This window comes from Mycteria americana, chromosome Z (genome assembly GCF_035582795.1).
Source record: "Mycteria americana isolate JAX WOST 10 ecotype Jacksonville Zoo and Gardens chromosome Z, USCA_MyAme_1.0, whole genome shotgun sequence".
In the NCBI taxonomy this organism is placed as follows: domain Eukaryota; kingdom Metazoa; phylum Chordata; class Aves; order Ciconiiformes; family Ciconiidae; genus Mycteria; species Mycteria americana.
Window position 1 is genome coordinate 4,553,597 of NC_134396.1, and position 20,408 is coordinate 4,574,004.

The 20,408-nt window shown below is 44.5% G+C and overlaps 1 protein-coding gene across 2 annotated transcripts in view; it reads right to left on the reverse strand.

The window, feature by feature from the left end:
* Window positions 1-1,228: 1,228 nt before the first annotated feature.
* Window positions 1,229-20,408, reverse strand: part of CCBE1 (collagen and calcium binding EGF domains 1) — a 105,858-nt gene continuing 86,678 nt past the window's right edge. The window contains exons 5-11 of one of the 2 annotated variants that reach the window (XM_075526707.1): window positions 20,073-20,210; window positions 14,054-14,160; window positions 8,282-8,402; window positions 5,101-5,240; window positions 4,973-5,008; window positions 4,374-4,409; window positions 1,229-1,510 (exon numbers count right to left, since the gene is read on the reverse strand). In XM_075526707.1, the coding sequence (XP_075382822.1) occupies window positions 1,277-1,510; window positions 4,374-4,409; window positions 4,973-5,008; window positions 5,101-5,240; window positions 8,282-8,402; window positions 14,054-14,160; window positions 20,073-20,210 (812 nt within the window). In that variant the 3' untranslated portion in view covers window positions 1,229-1,276. Of the gene's footprint in view, window positions 1,511-4,373; window positions 4,410-4,962; window positions 5,009-5,100; window positions 5,241-8,281; window positions 8,403-14,053; window positions 14,161-20,072; window positions 20,211-20,408 lie in introns of both variants that reach the window. The other variant, XM_075526708.1, reaches the window with a different exon arrangement.

Sequence of the window (20,408 nt, forward strand, 5' to 3'; positions counted from 1 at the left end):
TGGTAGTCCAAAAGAAATGGCAACATACCTCACCCATGAGGTATGGTCTAATTTGTGCATCCAACTTTCCAGTGTAAAAAAAGGGCACTCCCTTTCATCCCCCTTCACAAATATAGGATCCCATGTGCAGTACCTCACCTTAGCCATACTCATACCAGTTGAAATGTTTTGTCATGTGCACACCTGCACCCACTCATACTCCTCACATACCCAGCCAAATACACTGCAACTCTGTGTTCCAGTTCCATGAATGCCATTTAGGTCGTTCTCATGCAGCAGAGGAACAAAACAGATGGAAGCTCTTTGCAAACATGAGGCCTCTCTCTGGTCTCGATTTCACTTGGACTTCAGCATTTCACCAAGGAAGACAGGCACCTGCAGGAGGTCAGAATCCAACTCTTTCTGCAAGGCTGGGATTGATTTTGTGCTTGCCAATAAGCCTACTCGATTAACTTATGCTTGGTTTTCCTGCTTTATACATCCCCTGTTCTCTTCCTCATCTTTGTGTAATGTATCCAGCATGAATCTGTTGAGTAAGGGAACTGGCCTCCACACTGAGCAGTGGGAGAATGGTAAGGGAAAAGTAGTGTTAGTTTAGGACAAACACATCTTTTCGACTCTCTTTAAACAATACTCTAGCGACACAAAGTCAAATAACTTCCAGATCAACAAGCAGCGCCCTTGTATCAGTGCTTCACCATTTTTTTTTTTCCTTTTTCTGCCATGGTGCAGCATAATAGAAGAAGACATTTCACAGCTGGCCTCTGCTGTGAAACAGGTATCCACTTTTCACACTCTCCTAAGCCTGGGGACAGTAGCTGAAGACTTGACTTCAGCGGTATAATATATTTACATGTATAAAGTAACTGTGGACCAAGGTTTTCATTATTGACTTCATTCAGGGATGATGTTCAGCTACCCCTCTACCCCTGGCAAAATTTGGGTACTGGGTCATTTGGACACAGAATGCAAGGCAGGCAGATGAAATGCTGTGGTCTGTGCCATTAGCTAGAGCATGCCTTAATTGTATTATATACTAAGAAGGTTTTCTTGATAATCTAGGTACAACGCACAGTGCAGGCCTGACAGTATGGAATTACTGCAAGGAGGCTACCATGAACTGGGAAAGCTACAGTACAGGCAGCATGGATGGGGAAAAGCAGAGAGAAAAATGGGAATTTTTATATATATATAAAATATATATATATGTATATTTTACATCGTCAGTGCATTTTTATATTGAACAGCTCTAAAGGGGCTCTATTTGTAGGCGTAGCTAAGGATGGGCTGCCTTCTGTATCCTGGAGTCTCTGGGTGCTGCCCGTGGTTTGTAGTCTTCTCCAGATCCAAAATCTACTGTGTCATGATAGTTCGTAAATTCCTGAGGTAATGGAAACTCCTCTGTTGATGAGTGAGTCCTGTGTCCAAACACTCTCTCTTGCAGCTCAGCGATGTCGTTTCTGATGTCTGCCATCATCAGCAATAGGAAATCAAATGAACCTGGTGGGCCCTGCAGTCACAAGGCACAGTCATTAATAATAATCCACTTCACTCTTACAGTTTTCAAACAGGTTGATATAATTACTCATGCAGGGGTAACTCAGTAAAATACTGCTTCATACCAATTGCCAAAAATTAACGGTCTCTTTTTGAATCAACCTGCTCAGGAAACGATTTTCAAAAGAAGGCAAATGTTTTGCAGACAGAGCCTACATTTACAAGATGCTCAGCTCTTTTGTTACTTAACAATTCCTTTGCTGTGTTTGCCTCCTAAGAGTATCTTGACACCCCATGGGAACAGAGGAGATAAATCTTGGTTCCCTGTGTTCCTTCTCATTAAGCTGACAGAAGTTACACTCTTAGAATGACTAATTAATCAATAATTATTATTTATTTAAAACATTTTATCAATAATGCTGATATTTGGAAGGTATCTTTTCAATATGGTAACCCTGCTGCTGTCCATCACTAGCTCGTAGATGGGGGAGGGAACACAGTGACCAAGGATGAGGAAAAGGCTGAGGTCCTTAATGCCTTCTTTGCCTCAGTCTTTAATAGCAGGGCCAACTGTTCTCTGGGTACCCAGCCCCCGGAGTTGGAAGACAGGGACGGGGACCAGAATGGAGCCCCCATAATCCAGGGGGAAATGGTGAGTGACCTGCTGCACCACTTAGACACTCACAAGTCTATGGGGCCTGATGAGATCCACCCGAGAGTGCTGAAGGAACTGGCAGAAGAGTTCACCAAGCCCCTTTCCATCGTTTACCAGCAGTCCTGGCTAACTGGGGAGGTCCCTGCTGACTGGAGATTAGCTAATGTGACGCCCATCTTCAAGAAGGGCCGGAAGGAGGACCCGGGGAACTACAGGCCTGTCAGCCTGACCTCGGTGCCGGGGAAGCTGATGGAGCAGATCATCCTGAGTGCTATCACACGGCATGTAGAGAATAACCAAGGGATCAAGCCCAGCCAGCATGGGTTCAGGAAAGGCAGGTCCTGCTTGACCAACCTGATCTCCTTCTACGACAAGGTGACCCGCCTAGAGGATGAGGGAAAGGCTGTGGATGTTGTCTATCTAGACTTCAGTAAAGCCTTTGACACAGTTTCCCACAGCATTCTCCTGGAGAAACTGGCTGCTCACGGCTTGGACAGGCGTACTCTTCGCTGGGTAAAGAACTGGCTGGATGGCCGGGCCCAAAGAGTGGTGGTGAATGGAGTTTACTCCAGTTGGTGGCCGGTCACAAGCGGTGTTCCCCAGGGCTCTGTGTTGGGGCCAGTTCTGTTTAACATCTTTATCAGTGATCTGGACGAGGGGATCGAGTGCACCCTCACTAAGTTTGCAGACAACACCAAGTTGTGTGGGAGTGTTGATCTGCTTGAGGGCAGGAAGGCTCTGCAGAGGGACCTGCACAGGCTGGATCGATGGGCTGGGGACAATTGTATGAGGTTTAACAAGGCCAAGTGTAAGGTCCTGCACTTGGGCCACAACAACCCCATGCAACGCTACAGGCTTGGGGAAGAGTGGCTGGAAAGCTGCCAGGCAGAGAAGGACCTGGGAGTGTTGGTTGACAGCCGCCTGAATATGAGCCAGCAGTGTGCCCAGGTGGCCAAGAAGGCCAAGAGCGTCCTGGCTTGTATCAGACATAGCATGGCCAGCAGGACTAGGGCAGTGATCGTCCCCTGTACTCAGCACTGGTAAGGCCGCACCTCGAATACTGTGTTCAGTTTTGGGCTCCCCACTACAAGAGAGACATTGAGGGGCTGGAGCGTGTCCAGAGAAGGGCAACGAAGCTGGTGAAGGGTCTGGAGCACAAGTCTGATGGGGAGCGGCTGAGGGAGCTGGGGTTGTTTAGCCTGGAGAAAAGGAGGCTGAGGGGAGACCTTATGGCTCTCTACAACTGCCTGAAAGGAGGTTGTAGAGAGGTGGGGGTCGGTCTCTTCTCCCAGGTAACAAGTGATAGGACAAGAGGAAATGGCCTCAAGTTGCGCCAGGGGAGGTTTAGACTGGATATTAGGAAATTTTTTTTCACTGAAAGGGTTGTCAAGCATTGGAACAGGCTGCCCAGGGAAGTGGTTGAGTCGCCATCCCTGGAGGTATTTAAAGGACGTTTGGATGAGGTGCTTAGGGACATGGTGTAGTGGTGGTCTTGGTAGTGTTAGGTTTACGGTTGGACTCGATGATCTTAAAGGTCTTTTCCAACCTATACGATTCTGTGATTCTGTGATTCTGTGATTCTGTAAATATATTGGTTATTACAATGCAGAGTATCCATCTGGATTTACCTGATTCTAGAAAATAATTTCTTTTTAGCTGACTTCACACAGTAAAGTACACTGTTTAATACTGAGGACACCCTACTGGACACACTCTTAAAAATCCATTCCACCCATGAGAAAACACCGTAAGAAATACAATTTTAAACAATTTCACCAGTAAACAGATTGTAAATACTCATCCTTCTCTTGATGATTTGCTCAAAGCCTATAGTTTCCCAAATCCCAGAGAGAGATGAGGGGCAGGATTTTAAAAGGTTCCAGAGATCCAACTCCCATTAGGAGCAGCAGCTGAACTGTACTAACCAGCACTCTGCATGGGGTCTCATGCTACTGCCTTATGAGGATATCCCACCGCTGTTGTAGGGCTGAGGTGCACTTACTGCCTTCAGTGTCACACTCAGCAAGGGAGGAGGTGTGTAGGCAAAGATACTTGGAGGAAAACGAGTAATTACTTTCTTTCCAGTAACATTTTCTGTGCACATAAAGTATCTTTGACTGTGCTCTTGACACAGGAGAGGTTTCTATTTGCTTTTGGCTGACCTGTTGTTAGTAGTCAACATCACTCTGTTGTGGAAATTCCTCCTGTGAGCAATACTTACAGGTATCCCCTTTGGTCCTGGTGCGCCTCGCTCCCCCTGTAATCAATACCACCTCAGTTAGTTTGCTGTGACTAAAGGAAATGAAAAAAATCACTGTTTGCCTCTGCAGACTCCCTTACTTACTGTCCCCAGATCAAGAATCATCAGCTTACACTTGCTTGGAAAAAGAAAAGAAAGTGAAGGAGGAACACAAGGAAATTGCCACTGATTCTAGTGGGAGCAGAGTTCGGCACTTCTGATATTTCTCCTAGAAGGTAACAAGCAAACCAGTTTACAGGAGAAATTCACAAAAGAGCAGTCTAATGAAATGGGCTAAAGCATCAACATTTCTTCATGGAAAAGCCGAAAGAGCTGCAGAGAAAGGAAAAGAGGCTGCTTGACAGATAGGCTGGCAGGGCTATTTGCAAGACTTAAGGAATGGCAAGCACAAAATAGCAGAAGGAAGACATGAAGGGATAGGACAACAGGACGTTTTCAGCTTAGTAAAGGAAATGAGATGGTAAAAGGGTGTGACTGCAAGTGTGTAGGGGGTCTCTCTAGGAAGCCTGCACTTCACATGTGCATGTGCCCACGTTATGGAAAACAGTACCTCTCCTCACCTTGCTGCCATCTCTCCCCGGGGCTCCTGGTGGGCCCTGCAAGAGAAAACAAAGTGTTCACAAGGATGTGAGAGGTTGTGGAGCTAAGACCAATTATGCAATGCATGACGGGAGGTGAGAATACTGACCACAGGGCCCCGTCTGCCTTGCTTTATATGTGATATGTCTGGAGATGGGCCCATAGGTCCCATGGATCCACGAGGGCCTGGCTGTCCGGGAGGTCCAGGTGACCCAGGAACTCCTTGACTCCCTTTTGGTCCTGGAGCCCCTGCAATCGACAGCAAAGGTTACCTGCCAGGGAAAGCTTTCAGGACACTTCATCAGTGCAAGTAGTGGGAACTGACCATTTTTTGAACCACCCAATGGACCGGTTGCCTTAACACACCCAAATCTACAACACAACCAACACAGCAGTCATCTGAGGCAACATTACTCCTTGTCACAGTGACTAAAAGAGATCTTCACAATAAAACCTTGTGTATACAAAGAAGCCAAGACTGCCACTGCCAGGTGGTTAGGGACACAGACTGGGAATGAAAAGAAAAGCAGAAATGCCTCATTTTCACACAAAGAAGAAAAGAACACCTCATTAAAAGAAAGCCTCAGAAAACTCATGGGAATGTTGGGTTGAAGGCATCTGCATGACTGGCACAGAAGCAAGCCCTCTTGAGTGGTGGGTCACACCTCTCTTCTGCCCAGTACCGTAGCCAATGTGTTAGGGGCAAAAAAGGCTCTGTTCCTCCATTTTGCTTTGTATCCTTTTCAGCTTCTGCTAGTTCAGCAGAAAATGTTAGTTTTTAGGAAGCACACAGGCAACAAAGCATATGTTTAGCTCAAGAGAAACACTATGAAAAGCAAACCAGAAAATTGGGCACCTGAAACAACAGTTGCACAAAATAAAGACCACTAAAAAATGTCACTAGCTGAATTGCTTTATAATTAGAGAGGAAAGCACTTTTCTTCATGCTGAAGGCATGTGAAAGACATAGAAAATGAAAGGCAGAGAGTAAAAAGGGTTCAGCAGGACAGAGCAGGGTTTTCAAAAGGAGTAAAACCAAGTTCAGTGATGAACCTCGCGGATTCCTCCTGAAGACCCAGCCGCACTGCCGCTAACGCCGGGCAGAGGAGGAGGTGAGCAGGGACGGTGCTCAAGCCGAACGGAACAGGCCACGGTACCTTGGACAGCTCAGCCATGGGGAAACCAGAACCAGATGGAAGACCTGCAGGGTCAGGCCGACGTTAGGGAGATTGCAAGGTGACGCACTGCGCAGTTCAGAGTCTGACGCAGAATCCCTAACGACATTGTCCTTGCGCTTATGATATACTGAAGACTGAAGATACTCAGCCTCCAAGAAAATGAGATAAAGACTCAAAAAACAAAGCAAGACTGCAAAAGTGGGGATAAATGAGGGGGCAGTTGAGTAGGGAGTAAATGAAACCTTGTAAGGAGTATCTGCTAGTCCTCTGTAAGAATATTCCTGAAACCCAGCACAATGCTAAAATTCCTTGGATTTATTGCTAACCCAAAATTAGATCTGCATTCTACAGAGTCTGCAAAATTTTTAGTATCACTGGCTGCCGGTTGCAAGGTGTCTGGCTTAAGTTAGAGCTTTAGGAACTCTCTGCTTTTCTCATTGTTTCAATCTATACCTTAGCAAAGAAGGTGTGAGTGGAGTTTTACTTTTCAGGTTCCTTTGAATCTGGAACACACATAAAATGAACAAATGAAGCCTTGCAAAACCAGATGAGGAAAAATAAAACAGTTGGCACAAACCCGCTCAAACTGAAAGCACGTTTTCTGCTCTAGTAATGACAGTGAGCTAAAGCAATAGGTATTCCTGAAAGGAAATGCAGAATGTTTTAAGACAGAGTTAAAATACAGGAAATGACAACTGAAGCAGGTGAGATATCCTAGGGAGAGGGAGAAATTTAACACATACAGGACAAACACAGCTTGCACACCAAGAAACACATGGAGACTAAGACGCAATGGATGATTTTAGACAGTTGGCAGAGGCTGATCATAATAACCAGAAAGTTTTTCTTTTTAAATATAGCACACATGCAAATATAATAATAACAATCAGAATATGAAACGCATGAAATCCTATCATGCTGAAAGATTGAAGCTTATCATTTTTATTCATGGCACTTGTGGTGGGTTGACCTTGGGTGGATGCCAGGTGCCCACCAAGCCGCTCTATCATTCCCCTTCCTCAACTGGACAGGGGGAGAAAAAAATATAATGAAAAGCTCGTGGGTTAAGATAAGGACAGGGAGAGATCATTCACCAATTACTGTCACGGGCAAAACAGACTTGACTTGGGGAAAAAAAATTAATTTAATTTATTACCAATTGAACCAGAGTAGGATAATGAGAAATAAAACCAAATCTTAAAAACACCTTTCCCCCACCCCTCCCTTCTTCCTGGCCTTAACTTCACTCCCGATTTCTCTATGTCCTCCCCCCCAGCAGTGCAGGGGGACAGGGAATGGGGGTTGTGGGTCAGTTCATCACACGTTGTCTCTGCCCTCCGTCCTCCTCAGGGGGGGGACTTCTCACACTCCTCCCCTGCTCCAGCGTGGGGTCCCTCCCACCAGAGACAGTCCTCCACGAACTTCTCCAACGTGGGTCCTTCCCACGGGGTGCAGTTCTTCACAGACTGCTCCACATGGGTCCCCCACGGGGTCCCAAGTCCTGCCAGCAAACCTGCTCCAGCGTGGGCTCCTCTCTCCATGGGTCCACAGGTCCTGCTGGAAGCCTGCTGCAGCATGGGCTTCTCATGGGGTCACAGCCTCCTTGGGGCATCCACCTGCTCCGGCGTGGGATCCTCCACGGGCTGCAGTGGATATCTGCTCCACCGTGGACCTCCATGGGCTGCAGAGGGACAGCCTGCCTCACCACGGTCTTCACCAGGGGCTGCAGGGGAATCTCTGCTCTGGCGCCTGGAGCACCTCCTCCTCTCCTTCTTCACTGACCTTGGTGTCTGCAGAGTTGTTCCTCTCACATATTCTCACTCCTCTCTCCGGCTGCAGTTGCTGGTGTTGTGCAGCAACTTTTCTCCCTTCTTAAATACATTATCCCAGAGGAGCTACCACCGTCACTGATGGGCTCGGCCTTGGCCAATGGCAGGTCCATCTTGGAGCTGTCTGGCATTGGCTCCATCGGACATGGGGGAAGCTTCTAGCAGCTTCTCACAGAAGCCACCCCTGTAACCTGCTCCCCCCCGCCCCCCGCTACCAAAACCTTGCCATGCAAAACCAGTACAGCACTATTGCACATTGACATCCCTCTGGTCTGTATCTTACCTGGAGGGCCTTGTTGGCCAGGCTGGCCTGGGGGGCCAGGGATATATGCATTAGATGCAAGCACTTTTTCACCAGTGATTTGCTTGCTAAGATCAGCAGCATTATTTGGTAGCAAAGCAACCTGCCAAAACCAAAAATCACTGTAAGCTCTTCTGTCTTTCAGCTGAAGAAATTACATTCTTGGTTAAGCTTTCATGTGGACAAACAGCATATTTAAATACTTCATTGAAATCATCAGAAAAAAATGTGTCTGTGTTGAAGCCTATGACAGCAGTTACTCCTAAGCTGGCCAACTTGATTTTCTTTTTTTCAAGTATGGACATGAAGATTTCTTGATGCTCCTGACAAATTTCATTGTCCCAAGGAAAACCGTCCCCCTGACCCTGCAATGGGACCTCCTTACAGGTAGTCGGAACCAGCTGGAAGGATGCCTGGGGACTCTTACTCTCACCTGTCCATGTTTCTGACTGACCACCTTGCAGAAATGTGATGAGAAAACATTGTCATGGAGAGTAACAGCCTACAATGCCTTTCCACAGGATGTTTTGGGTGACCCATGGAGACAAGTCAGGTTTTGCAGAAATGGTACCCTCCTCTGTCTTGCACACATGGCGGGGGTGGTGGTGGTGTGGGGCATCTGGGTAGGGGATCCTAGAGATGACCCACACTTCAGGTATCATATACCCAGGAGGTTGCCCAGGCTTGAAAGATGCCACATGAAAAACATAGCACCATTTGATTTTAAGGGATTTATTTATTCTGGTACTTTCCTTTCCCTGGAACCAGCACCCTGATGTTTCCTGTGAAGCTGTTTGCCTTTCAAGTCACCATCGAAATACTGCAAGTCAATCCACATAGAAGGTAGGAGAAATTCAGGAAATATACAGCAACAAGTTGTAAAAAACTTAAGTCCCATAACTGCTTGGATCTCCTCAGGAAACCTCTTTTTCCTTATTTGAATTTTCCTCTATTAATTTACTGCCCTTTCTCAGGACAACATTTGCTCAGCTATTTAAGTTCTCAATTGCTGCACAAGCCCTTAACTTTTCATAGGTTTCAATGACAGCCCCAAATCCTTTGTAGATCTGGCCCTGTAACCACACTATTTAACCCAACAGATGTCTGGATCTGCTCTGCATAGAGACACAAAGCTAAAGTAAGTGAGAAGGTAAGAATAATTGCCCACTATGGTTTAAAACCCCATTATCCATTACATCAGATATTTAATTATCCCTTAAACGTTAGTTTTCTCAGATTGAATATATTTAATAAATAAACATATTTAGAAATATTCTGCAAATGTTTAGTCTTTCCAGAGACAGCTGAGGGGAGATGACAAGCCAGGAGGCTGGTCTGCAGCGAGGAAAGAAGTTTATCAGTGGTGAGTGGCTGCATGTAGAATTGGGAATTTTGCTCTTCCAAACAGAACTGAAGAGCTATTTCAGCAATAGCAGGGCAGATCTATCCCTAGGTCAGCTTTGTTCCTGCCCTGAATGAATTTGGCTCACTGCATAATTTGATGTTGGATTCTGCAACATTTGCATGGGAGAGCTGCATTAAATCAAATGCATGATGACTCCTGCTATCTGACAATGCTTTTAATCAGCTATTTGGAATTCCCTCCACTAGACTGTTCTCAAGACTCCTACTTGTTTCTTTAATTATTTGATATACACCCTCCTGCCCTTAGTGCAAACCCAATGTTTGTAAAGCACAGAAAAAAAATAATGTTATGCACTTGCAGTACATAGTATAGCTGGGCAAATTTCTTTTGGCAAACAAGTTATTAGTTAAGAAATGCACTTTAAGGGCAGCCAGTGCTGCTTGCAGTTTGGGGTTGGATGCACAGAACAGTTCTGAAGGAAGCAAAAGTGAGAGAAAAAAAGTTAGAAATGCTGAGACAGTTCCTGGTGGCATTTCCAAAACACCAGTTTGATTTTTCAGGCTGGAATTCAAAGTGCGATGACAGGAATACAAGGATTTATTGGCCATTTGTGACTCAGGTTTTGGAGACCATTGCTGTTCCAAAGACAAGATGACTGCACTAAAGGCAAATTAAGTGACATGATATAAGGCTTACAAGAATTTGGTAGATTCACTCCACCCCCACACAAATCAGTGGCTGGATGAGGTCAGCACTTGACAGAAGCCCCACAGGGTGTTTCTTATGTGCTTACTCCTATGAATCTGCTCACACAGAAAATGAGGATCCAGCATGCCTACTGCTCTGGGGTGGGCTGTCATCTTTGGTTTTCCAAAGAAAAACATCTTATTTGTTTACCAATGACCCTGCAGCTTTCTCAGCCAACATCCGAGCCATTGCAGCACAGACCAAAGCGTGGGACTGCTGAAGATAAAGGGCTACTCCATGGGTCACAGCACCTTACACCTGGGGCCGAAGAGGAAAATTCAGTAGCTGGGGGCTCTCATAGCCACATTGGCCAGGGACCAGCACGAGGAGGTCCACTGGCTGGCTCTGGTCAGCACACTGCAAAGTTTTGTTTCCTGGAGGTGCGTCCACCCTGTCCAGAGCAGGGTCCTGGCTGGATACAAATGAAATTTTGCAAGGACCATCATGCTGCAAAACTTCCATTATGTGACACAAATCAACCAAGGGCTCTACAGTACCAACGCTGCCGTGCTAAAACCAAGACACAGAGTTAAATCCTGTGACTACCTGAGAGCGTTGTATTTTCGGGCAGTTTTTGTGAGAATATTTTCAGTGTCGTCAGTGAGTGTTTCTCCTTAGGGGTGGCCACAGTTGAGTGACAGATTAATTGAGGTCCTCTGTAGAGCTTGCACTTAAATTTCTGACCCGTCCTATTTTGGGGATCTGTTGCTATCCCAGCTGATAAATAGACGTCACTTAGTCTATAGTTCCTGCCACGAATACTCTTCAGGTTATTGCCTGAGAGAATACTCTTCAGGTTATAATACTCTTCTGGCTATTGCAAATAGCCAGGCTGGAGTAAAAATCTGTTTTTAGTGGCGAAGGCTCATCATGAAGAGGATTTGGAAGTGTATTCTTTTCTGTTGCTTAAATATTGACTTGTTTCTGCCAGCAAGGCTGTTTTAACAACTTAGTAAGTTAAAAAAAAAAATCACATAGCTGCTGTGAAAGCATCTACACATGCTTCCCCACTGAGTCAGCTGGACTTGAAGCATACACTAGGAGCGCCAAAATACCCAGGCTCTGATCTAGCTCACTGCTCTTTGATATCTTCTGGCCAGAAAATGGTTGTTACATACACTTGGGCCAAACCATGTGTTTTTGATGTTGACTCACATCCTCTTAGGGATTGGCTATACTCAGTGGCCTAATTTCTGTTTCACCTTTTAACTGAACCAGGATCCTGGTCCAGAGTGACCTTGGCTTTCTCCATCCACAGCTCCAAATCTTAATGGCCCTTGGAAAATATTTTTTTTTTCCATGTGTGTGTAAGTATTAGTGAGGGTAAATTTTAAAGAAAGACAGTACTAGAAACAAGACTTCCATATGCTGTGTTGCATACTGCATCTGGAGTTTTGGGTAGTTTCTAGGAGATCTAAGGTTTAGATGACTTTCACAGTGCTTGTCAGGAGTGATGTGGAACATGGCTTTCTAATTAAGACGTTTAAACAAATCTGTGCAGTAGGATCCAGCAATGCCCCAATTCCAAGTGCTGAACTGCTTACTTGATTTTTTTAAGTTGTTGGCTGTGTGTCAGATACCTTTTCCCTAGTTTTCCAGCTTTCCATTCTTCTTCCTTCCATCAAGGTTGGAGATCAACCTAGGACTGCCCACAGCCCCCTAGTATATTGGGACAGTGCATCCCACTGGATGACCATGCAAGGTGACTTTCTGTTCCTGATCCTAGAACTACTCCATCCTGGATCTGGAATGGATGTTGCAATCCTCCAAAAAGGTATTGGTGCCATCACCAGAGGTAGCAGGACTTGAGTTCACCCTGTCCTTTCCTAAAGACACACAAAAACACACCTGCCACTTCCAGAAGCATACCTCAATTCCCAGTTGTAGTGTTTGCTGGATTGGATCCTTCACAGGCTCTTCTGCTAAACATGATTTTACATAAAGTTCATAAAATCTGAAAGCCTTAACCACAAAACTGAAGACTCATTCCCATAAACTGTCTCTCTGGAGACAGAAATTAATTTTTCTGTGCAAAACAGAACAACTTTGACTGCAGATATTGAGAGATGTCCTCCCCAGAAGAACTTGGCCATAGGGAGCGGCTGGTGAAGCATGAGGGTTCATGTCTCCCTGGGAGAGAAGCAGCATGAGGCCAGATCTCCTCTCAGCATGGATAAAAGCTCTCCTCTCTGTGGGGTAAAAAAAGCTGAGGGTATCAGGGGACCATCTCTTCCAGCTCTGTGAGGCACAACCCAGTGGGCTCCCTCTGAGGATGCCAAATAGATCAAGTCTCACTAGGAAGATACTTGGGGAAAATTTAGGCTATGGACCATGGCACGACTTAGCTATGAGGCAAGCATGAGCTGCTCAGTTTGGTTTCTGAACAACAAGTGCCCACAGCAGCAGGTATTGATGGTGTTGTTTTCCCAGGAGTGAGTTTTGAACACAGGCACCTAACAGTGGAAGTTAGACACAGAAAACTTTCCATTAATTAAGGCCATTGGTTTCCATCATGGACTGTGACTGGACAAACAGCCACTCAGAAGCACGGATCCTTTTTTAACCTGTTTGCTACCGTTTGTTTGAAAACCACAATTTCCATCACACATGAAATTCTGTCACTTCCACATTTATCTTCATACTGATTCAGAAGGAAGACAGGACATTATGAGATTTTTGTCATAAAGAGTACCTCAAACCTCATTGTATTTCATTTTAGTGAAAGAGATTTCTTTTTTTCTAATATAAATTACATTGAATGAATTGCATTGAATTACATTAAAGGCAATAAGTGAATATACCAAATTGTGTTTTGACACAATGAAATTAAATGAGCACCCCGGCTGAAATAATTACAGCCTGTCAACATGCATTGCTGAAAATATTCCTGCAGAACATTTCCATTTCAGAGAATCAGAATGTTCAAAGGAGGTGTCACTGGAAAAGGCATCATACCTGCACCCCTGCACTTGGCTCTCCAAATCCTGGGCTGGGTCTCTGGGTTATTTCAGTCCTACCCAAGTGCAAAAGGAGGCCACATACACGAGCAATTAAAGGCCAGAGGAAGTTTTTCAGTGCGTTATTTTCTACTTGTGAGGACACAGGTGAAAACAAGAAAGGTTGGGGCTGATGGGTTTTTCTTTTAAAAAAAAATCAAAGCTAATGTATCTGCTAGTAACGTTTTTGTTTAGCCACACACCTCGTATTTGGCAAGAATCCTGTATCAGCACCCTATTAATGCAAAATTATGTTCTCCCACATTCCTGCATCTGCAGAATGTCTTGCACTTGCATACGCTAAAGGTGGATCAAGTCCAAAATCCTGTGCATTCGGAATGAATGAAAAGCTGAGGCCAGCGCTGATTGCCAAGAAACCTGGGCTCAGACTGGGATGGGTGTTTGCCAGCCTCTGTTACCACGAGCTTGGTAACACAGCTCCATGAGCTTGGTTAGCAATCCGCTTACAAGCAATACGGAAGCATAAAGAAGAGATGCCATTCCTAGATGATTTTAAAATATGTTGCCATCATCTTTATGGGCACAAGAGCCACATGGCAGTGACAGCTCCAAACACTTAAATTTAGCCTCAGTTGCCATAAAACATGCCGATCTGGTAAAGACACGACTGATCAATGTTCATACCTTTTGCTTCAGTTGTAAAACCGTCTGCTTTATTTGATGAAATTCCTTACAAGAGGCACAGCATGTCCCCGATTTTGCCACATTTTCAGATTTCTCAGGAAGCCCAGCTGAAAGAAAGCAGTTTCCAATATAAAGATCCAAAGCAAAAAAATTCATAAAGTGATTGCAAAAGCAACCCGAAGGTTGTTACATTTCCCCAGATTGTGAAAAGAAGACAAAATCTTGCCATTATTAATGCTTTGACTGTGAACTGCTACATAAGGCTGAGAAACTTTGCAGGGACAGCTCTGAGCTCATTTTTAAAGCAGCTGTTTCCACTTAACAGTCCCCAAAGACTTTGTTTTTTTAATACCTGAAAAAGTTTACACCCCTTCTTTTATCTTTGTGCGTACGGTAGACTAACCCTATAGATCAGAACTGATTTACAGTCCCCTGAAGGCCAAATTTTCATATGCTATAAATTACAGTAAAATCCCTCACAGTACAGTCATTTAATTCACTTCGCACAAACTGCTCTTTATCATCACCGGTTATTCCTCCATGTGATGGAGTCAGCCTGAGCAGAGATGGGGACTGAGATTAATGACAGGGATTTAAATCCACACAAGAGAAAGGGTCACACCTGTTGATACTACCCATGAATGGGATCTTTTCAGGAATCCATTAAATGATTCAAACCGTAAGAGATATCACAAATGTTACTTTTTGTCCTTTTCCCATTCTCAGACGTAGTGAAGCACTTCTGCATCGCAAACAAACAAGCACTGTTTTAACAGATGTGCGCTTAAAGAGAAATGTGGTTTCCAAAACACAGGGTGACACATGCTGGCAAACTCCAGGTGTGCTTTTTTCTTTCACATATAGTTGTTGAGAAGCATCAAGGGTATTGAGGCCCTGCATATGATGTGTGGCCCTGTACGATGTTACCTGGAAGGGTTATTGGACACGTTCGAACACTGACCATTCAGAGCACATCCCCTAATGCAAAAACTCTGCAGGTGCTCCTGGTTAAAGCCAAAATCTCCAAAAAGGATCAACTACAGTGCACTTAGCTATTGTATTATACTTCTCACTTGGACACACACTTTAATGTCCTTCATCTTTTCAGAAATGCGTGTTGATTTTGAAAATGTCTGTATAACTTTAAATTAAAATGGAACTTTCTAATACTGAAAATATCATGTGGCACTTGACTTCAAATGTTTGCAGGGTCCAAGAAGGAGCATTGCACCCATCAGATGGTCATCTATCAACCACCATTGCACAAATTCAGGAAAAACTGATTTTCAATATGTTTAGTCCATTGGATATAATGCCATGTCAGGTATGCTTGCTTTTAGAAGACAATCCAGGGGTGCAGCAGAGGCTGGGATCTACCCATCTGGGGAGCAGCTCTGAGGAAAGGGACCTGGGGTTCCTGGTGGACAAGCTCAATATGAGTGAACAGCGTGCTGCTGCAGCAAAGAAAGCCAACAGTGTGCTGGGTTGCATCAACAAGGGCATCACCAGCAGAGATAAAGAAGTCATCATCCCACTCTACTCAGCGCTTGTCAGGCCACACCTGGAATACTGTGTTCAGTTTTGGTCCCCGCTATGCAAAAAAGATGTGGACAGGCTGGAGAGGGTTCAGAGAAGGGCCACAAAGATGATCAAAGGACTGGGAAGCCTGCTGTATGAGGAAAAGCTGAGAGAACTAGGTTTATTCAGCCTTGAGAAAAGAAGGCTTAGGGGAGACATTATCACCATGTTCCAGTATTTAAAGGGTGGCTACAAAGAAGATGGAGACTCCCTTTTTACAAGGAGTCACATGGAAAAGACAAGGGGTAATGGTAATGGTAAGTTACTCCTGGGGAGATTCCAATTGGACACAAGAGGAAAATTTTTCACAATGAGAACAATCAGCCATTGGAATAATCTCCCCAGGGAAGTGGTGAATTCCCCAACACTGGACATTTTTAAGATTCAGCTGGACAGGGTGCTGGGCCATCTTGTCTAGACCGTGCTTTTGCCAAGAAAGGTTGGACCAGATGATCCGTGAGGTCCCTTCCAACCTGGTATTCTATCATTCTCTGATTCTATGAAAGGTTTATTTCTCTTGTCTCCTAATCAGGTAGGTGAGGGCTGCAAGGGCAAGATGCTGGAATGACCAGCAGAGTAAGACATTTGTATTAGTGCTGAACTGATCAGAAGATTAGGAGGCAAAGGCTTGGGGCTTTTCCCTACTCATCAACTGCCTGCTCCCACAGCTGCAGTTCTTTGGCATTACAATAACCCATGATATTCCTCTCTATTGTATTTAGCATTTTTATGGCTGTAAGCACGCTGTCCTTCTCAGCCCTTTCTGATAGCACACAGATTGGTAATACCTGAACAGCTTTCTCTACAGTGTTCAGATGGCTCAAAGATTTAAGGCCAAAAGGTACTACTTGGGGTTTTCCAATGAACTCTACATAACATATAACAGAATTTCACCAAATTGCAGCTATGCTGGCTCCAAGACTATTTGGCCACACCACCTCCCAGAGGGACTCCAGCCTTTGTGTGAAGATACCTGAATATGCAGCACCCGCTGAGTTCCTCACTGCTGTATTTCTAACACTAATCATTTTGCCTTTGACTTCATCCAAAGCCTCTTTGCCCTTAAGTTTTTCTCTGATAGATCAAAGAATCTGAAGCACACAGGGTTTTTTCCCCTTAACAAGGAATTGATATGCTCTAGGCAAGACACCTCTTGATATTTCTATAATGTAAGTTTTCTCTTGACCAAAAGTCAGTATTGTGGCTCCCTCACGAAGTTCCTCCTCCCTCTTCAATTTTTCAGCTTCCTTTAAAAAAATCAGTGTTTTGAGATGTCCATTTTTGGACCTGTGTAGGATTTACAGATGCACATACATAAAGCTATTAGAAAAAAATGCCCTTTTTTTTTTTCAAACTCCAATAAAGTTTGGGTTTGGTATGAGCCTTAACCAAAATTTCTTTTAATAGCTATCTTACCAAATGAATTTCCTCATAACATGCACACATTGTGTTGAGAAATGTTGCTGAAAGCAAGATACAGTCGTAGCGAGAAACTGCCAGAACCTCTGCTATTTGAAACCTAATGCAATCCCACTAGAATCAGTGGAGTTATGTGCAGATTAAGAAGCAGTGAATTTGGCCTCATGTTTCATTATAAAATCCAGTTTATCTTCTAGAAGGATGTGGTACACGGGGCTGACAAGTATAGATAAAACAGAGCTGTAACAATCCATGGAGATGAATGCTGGGGGGGGTCAGCTAAAGTTTGGGAAATAGCATACCAGTGAGATTTCTGCAAATCCTGTTGGATTGACTTGTCGGAGGAAGAAGTCCAACAGCGTCACATAAGCAAGCATGAGCTGTGTCCCAGGCGAGAGGTGGAATCCCCCTAACTCATACCAGACAGAGGTGATGATTTGCCCAGGGAAGGAGTCATCCATCAAACATTCACTCTACACCCATCCGATCCTGTATCAGGACCAAACTATGAATAAAGCCAGAATAAAGCATGGATAAAGCCCAAAGCCACCTAGGACAGGGCAGGAAGTAATTAGACGGAGCCACCCACACGCGGTGCAGATACGAAGGTCACCTACCAGGGTCAGTTTGGCCAGTACTGAGCAAGGCCTGTTTCCATTGCACAGACCTACACTAGCAAACTAAAATTATTTTGGAGAAGGCTTAAACCAGCCCCATTTTATGAAGGCTTTCCAAAGCATGAAGTCTAGCTCACACGTAACGTTGCTGTCCTGACAGGGGTCCTTTTATCTCGGCAAGACACCGGTGAGCCCCGTGGTGCCTATCGATATGAGATTTGCTCCGCAGAACAACGTGTTTTCTTTGCATGTGCTTGAAGACTCTGTCTTGCTGATGGTGGAAGAGAAGGAGATGCTGGCGGGGGAGAGCTCTGCGGGGAGCTGTGCCGTGGGCGGTCTTCGCATGGAGCCTGTTGAGTTGATCATCTGTGTTGTATTATCTGGGCTCAGCCTGCTGAGATGGTTTCATTTGCCTACTTCAGCGCGGGTAGCTGTATTGTCTCCATCAAATGCAACATGACTGCGGATGAGGGAAAAATGTTCCCTATTCTTGTGCACCACTCACAAACCCAAAGCCCACTTATAGAGCCAAAAACGTGCCTGGATTGCAGCCTTCAGGCATGGCACGATGAAAATGTGAATAATAATCCCCCGGGAAACATGGAACATGGTTAAAGCTCGAAAGAGGGATACATGTGTTTTCATGTTTCTCACACTAAATTTTAAAATCAAATTTAAGTGTTCTAGCTACCATGAAAAGCAAATAATCTGTTTATTAGGAAGTCATTCCAGCATGGATGCGATGCTCTCCAGGGCAGTGCAGGGCTGGGGCTGACCACGGGGTGGTGTCTCGCAGCTACCAAAAACCTCGATTTTCTTTGGGATGAGTTACGGACACAAGCCCTGCAAAATAGCGACGACCAGCTCCTTTTTCATTTGCACCAGAGGTCTGGCAGTTAGTAATGTTAATTTGGAGTACAGCAGTGTAACAGAGCAGAAAGTGTCCTTCTCTGCTTCACACAGCTGATTTGGGAAATGTTTTGAGGCATGGTCGGTATTTCATTGCAGATTAACTACTGGAACTGACGTTTTTATGTGCCACGTACATTCAGTGTAAAATTGGTGTTTTTCAAATATTAGAATTATTTCCACAGCCTTGAATATTTTGAGTGGTTGGTTATCCTGAATGCTTTGGGCATTACCCTGTCAGGAAACTTGAACAAGCCAGAGGAAAAGTTTACTAAAAAAACTATTTGCAAGGGGATTATACAGGTTATACCTCTTCCCTTTATGACCCCCACACACAAGGAAAAAAAAATTTTATAACTACAAGGAACAATTAAAGTTAATGGAGTGGCTCCAGTTACACATTTTCAGAGGAAAATCAAAATTATAAATTGTTCTGGCCATCCAGCGGGATTTGGAGCACTCAATGATACATGTGTTCAGGCATTAATTGATGAACCTATGGTAAGTCACCATTCATCAAAAGAGGTTTTTTTTTCCAGAGCACAGGTTATTCTCTTCCTCCTTTCTTTTTAAATTGTCATATCAGTATGTAATCTGCAGTACTCTAAATGCTGTAATTTAATAACTGGGATGAGGTCAAAAACTTTAAAATACTTTATACACAGCACACATACATACTTTGAAACCAACAGTGAAAAACAATAACAAGCCCTCACTTTTACCCCTTTCCCATCACATATTACTTTCATAAAGAAAAATAAAAAAATCTGACTGGAGACAGGAGACACACAAACTAATTGCAGATCAGCAGAATTCAGTGTTACTCAACATAATTTAGCAATTGATTTAAGCAATGCCTGAAAGGTGTGTGGAATTCCCAGGCACACTTTTGCTGAGTGTCTGAGTGCCCAGAGGCACTAACCACCCAACCCAGGGCCATTTACTAATCTCAGACATTGGCATGTAAATACAAATTAAACTCACTGAAATTAATTTAATTAACAGATTAAATTAATGAAGGCTTATAAGGGTCAGCATCTGGCATTTTTTTTTCCTGTCTCCTGAGCTCTGGACTGCAAACTAGTTATAATCCAGGTTAGTATGGGAGCAAAAGACAGTTTTTAGCAGTTGGGTCAAGGAGAAATGGTCTAACCAAAGCTGTAACAGCAAGTTTCACCAATCAGCCACTCTGCCTCTCCAGGGGAAGATGCTTTCCACATCCTTCAATGTATTTGTGCTCTTTCTTTATCGATATGACTACTGATTTACTGCTCTGTGAGCAGTCATAAGCCACGGAGGAGGAGAGCGTGCGGCTGGACTGCTCCACAGGCCCTCGGGTGCCCAGTGAACAACCTGGGGTCTCCAGGGGCATCACCTACATCCCAGCTTCAGACCCCCAGCTCCAAGTGTAGCATAGGGGGCAGTTCCTCTTCATGACAGATCAAGCTTTTAGATGGCACTTTGGCCCAGGACCTTTACCCCCCACTGGCATATACCTTTATCTCCTTTGGTGCATGTCTTGCCATCCTCCTCCCGGGTATAGCCTTCATGACACTCACACCTGTAGCTGCCCATGGTGTTGACACAGATCTGAGAGCACAGCGTCCCATTGCTCATGGCACACTCGTCGATATCTGGAGAGGAGCAAGAGCTGAAAATGTCCTAAAGCCAGAGGTTTCAGACCTCAAATACAATAAAAGACTTCCTTTAGAGGTATCAGGACATTTTGTGGTTAAATAAATGAGTAATTGCAGCACTGCTGGCGCTTTGGGCTGGAGCTCTGTGCAAACTGCACTATTATTAACAACACACCTGGCATTTTATTGGTGAAC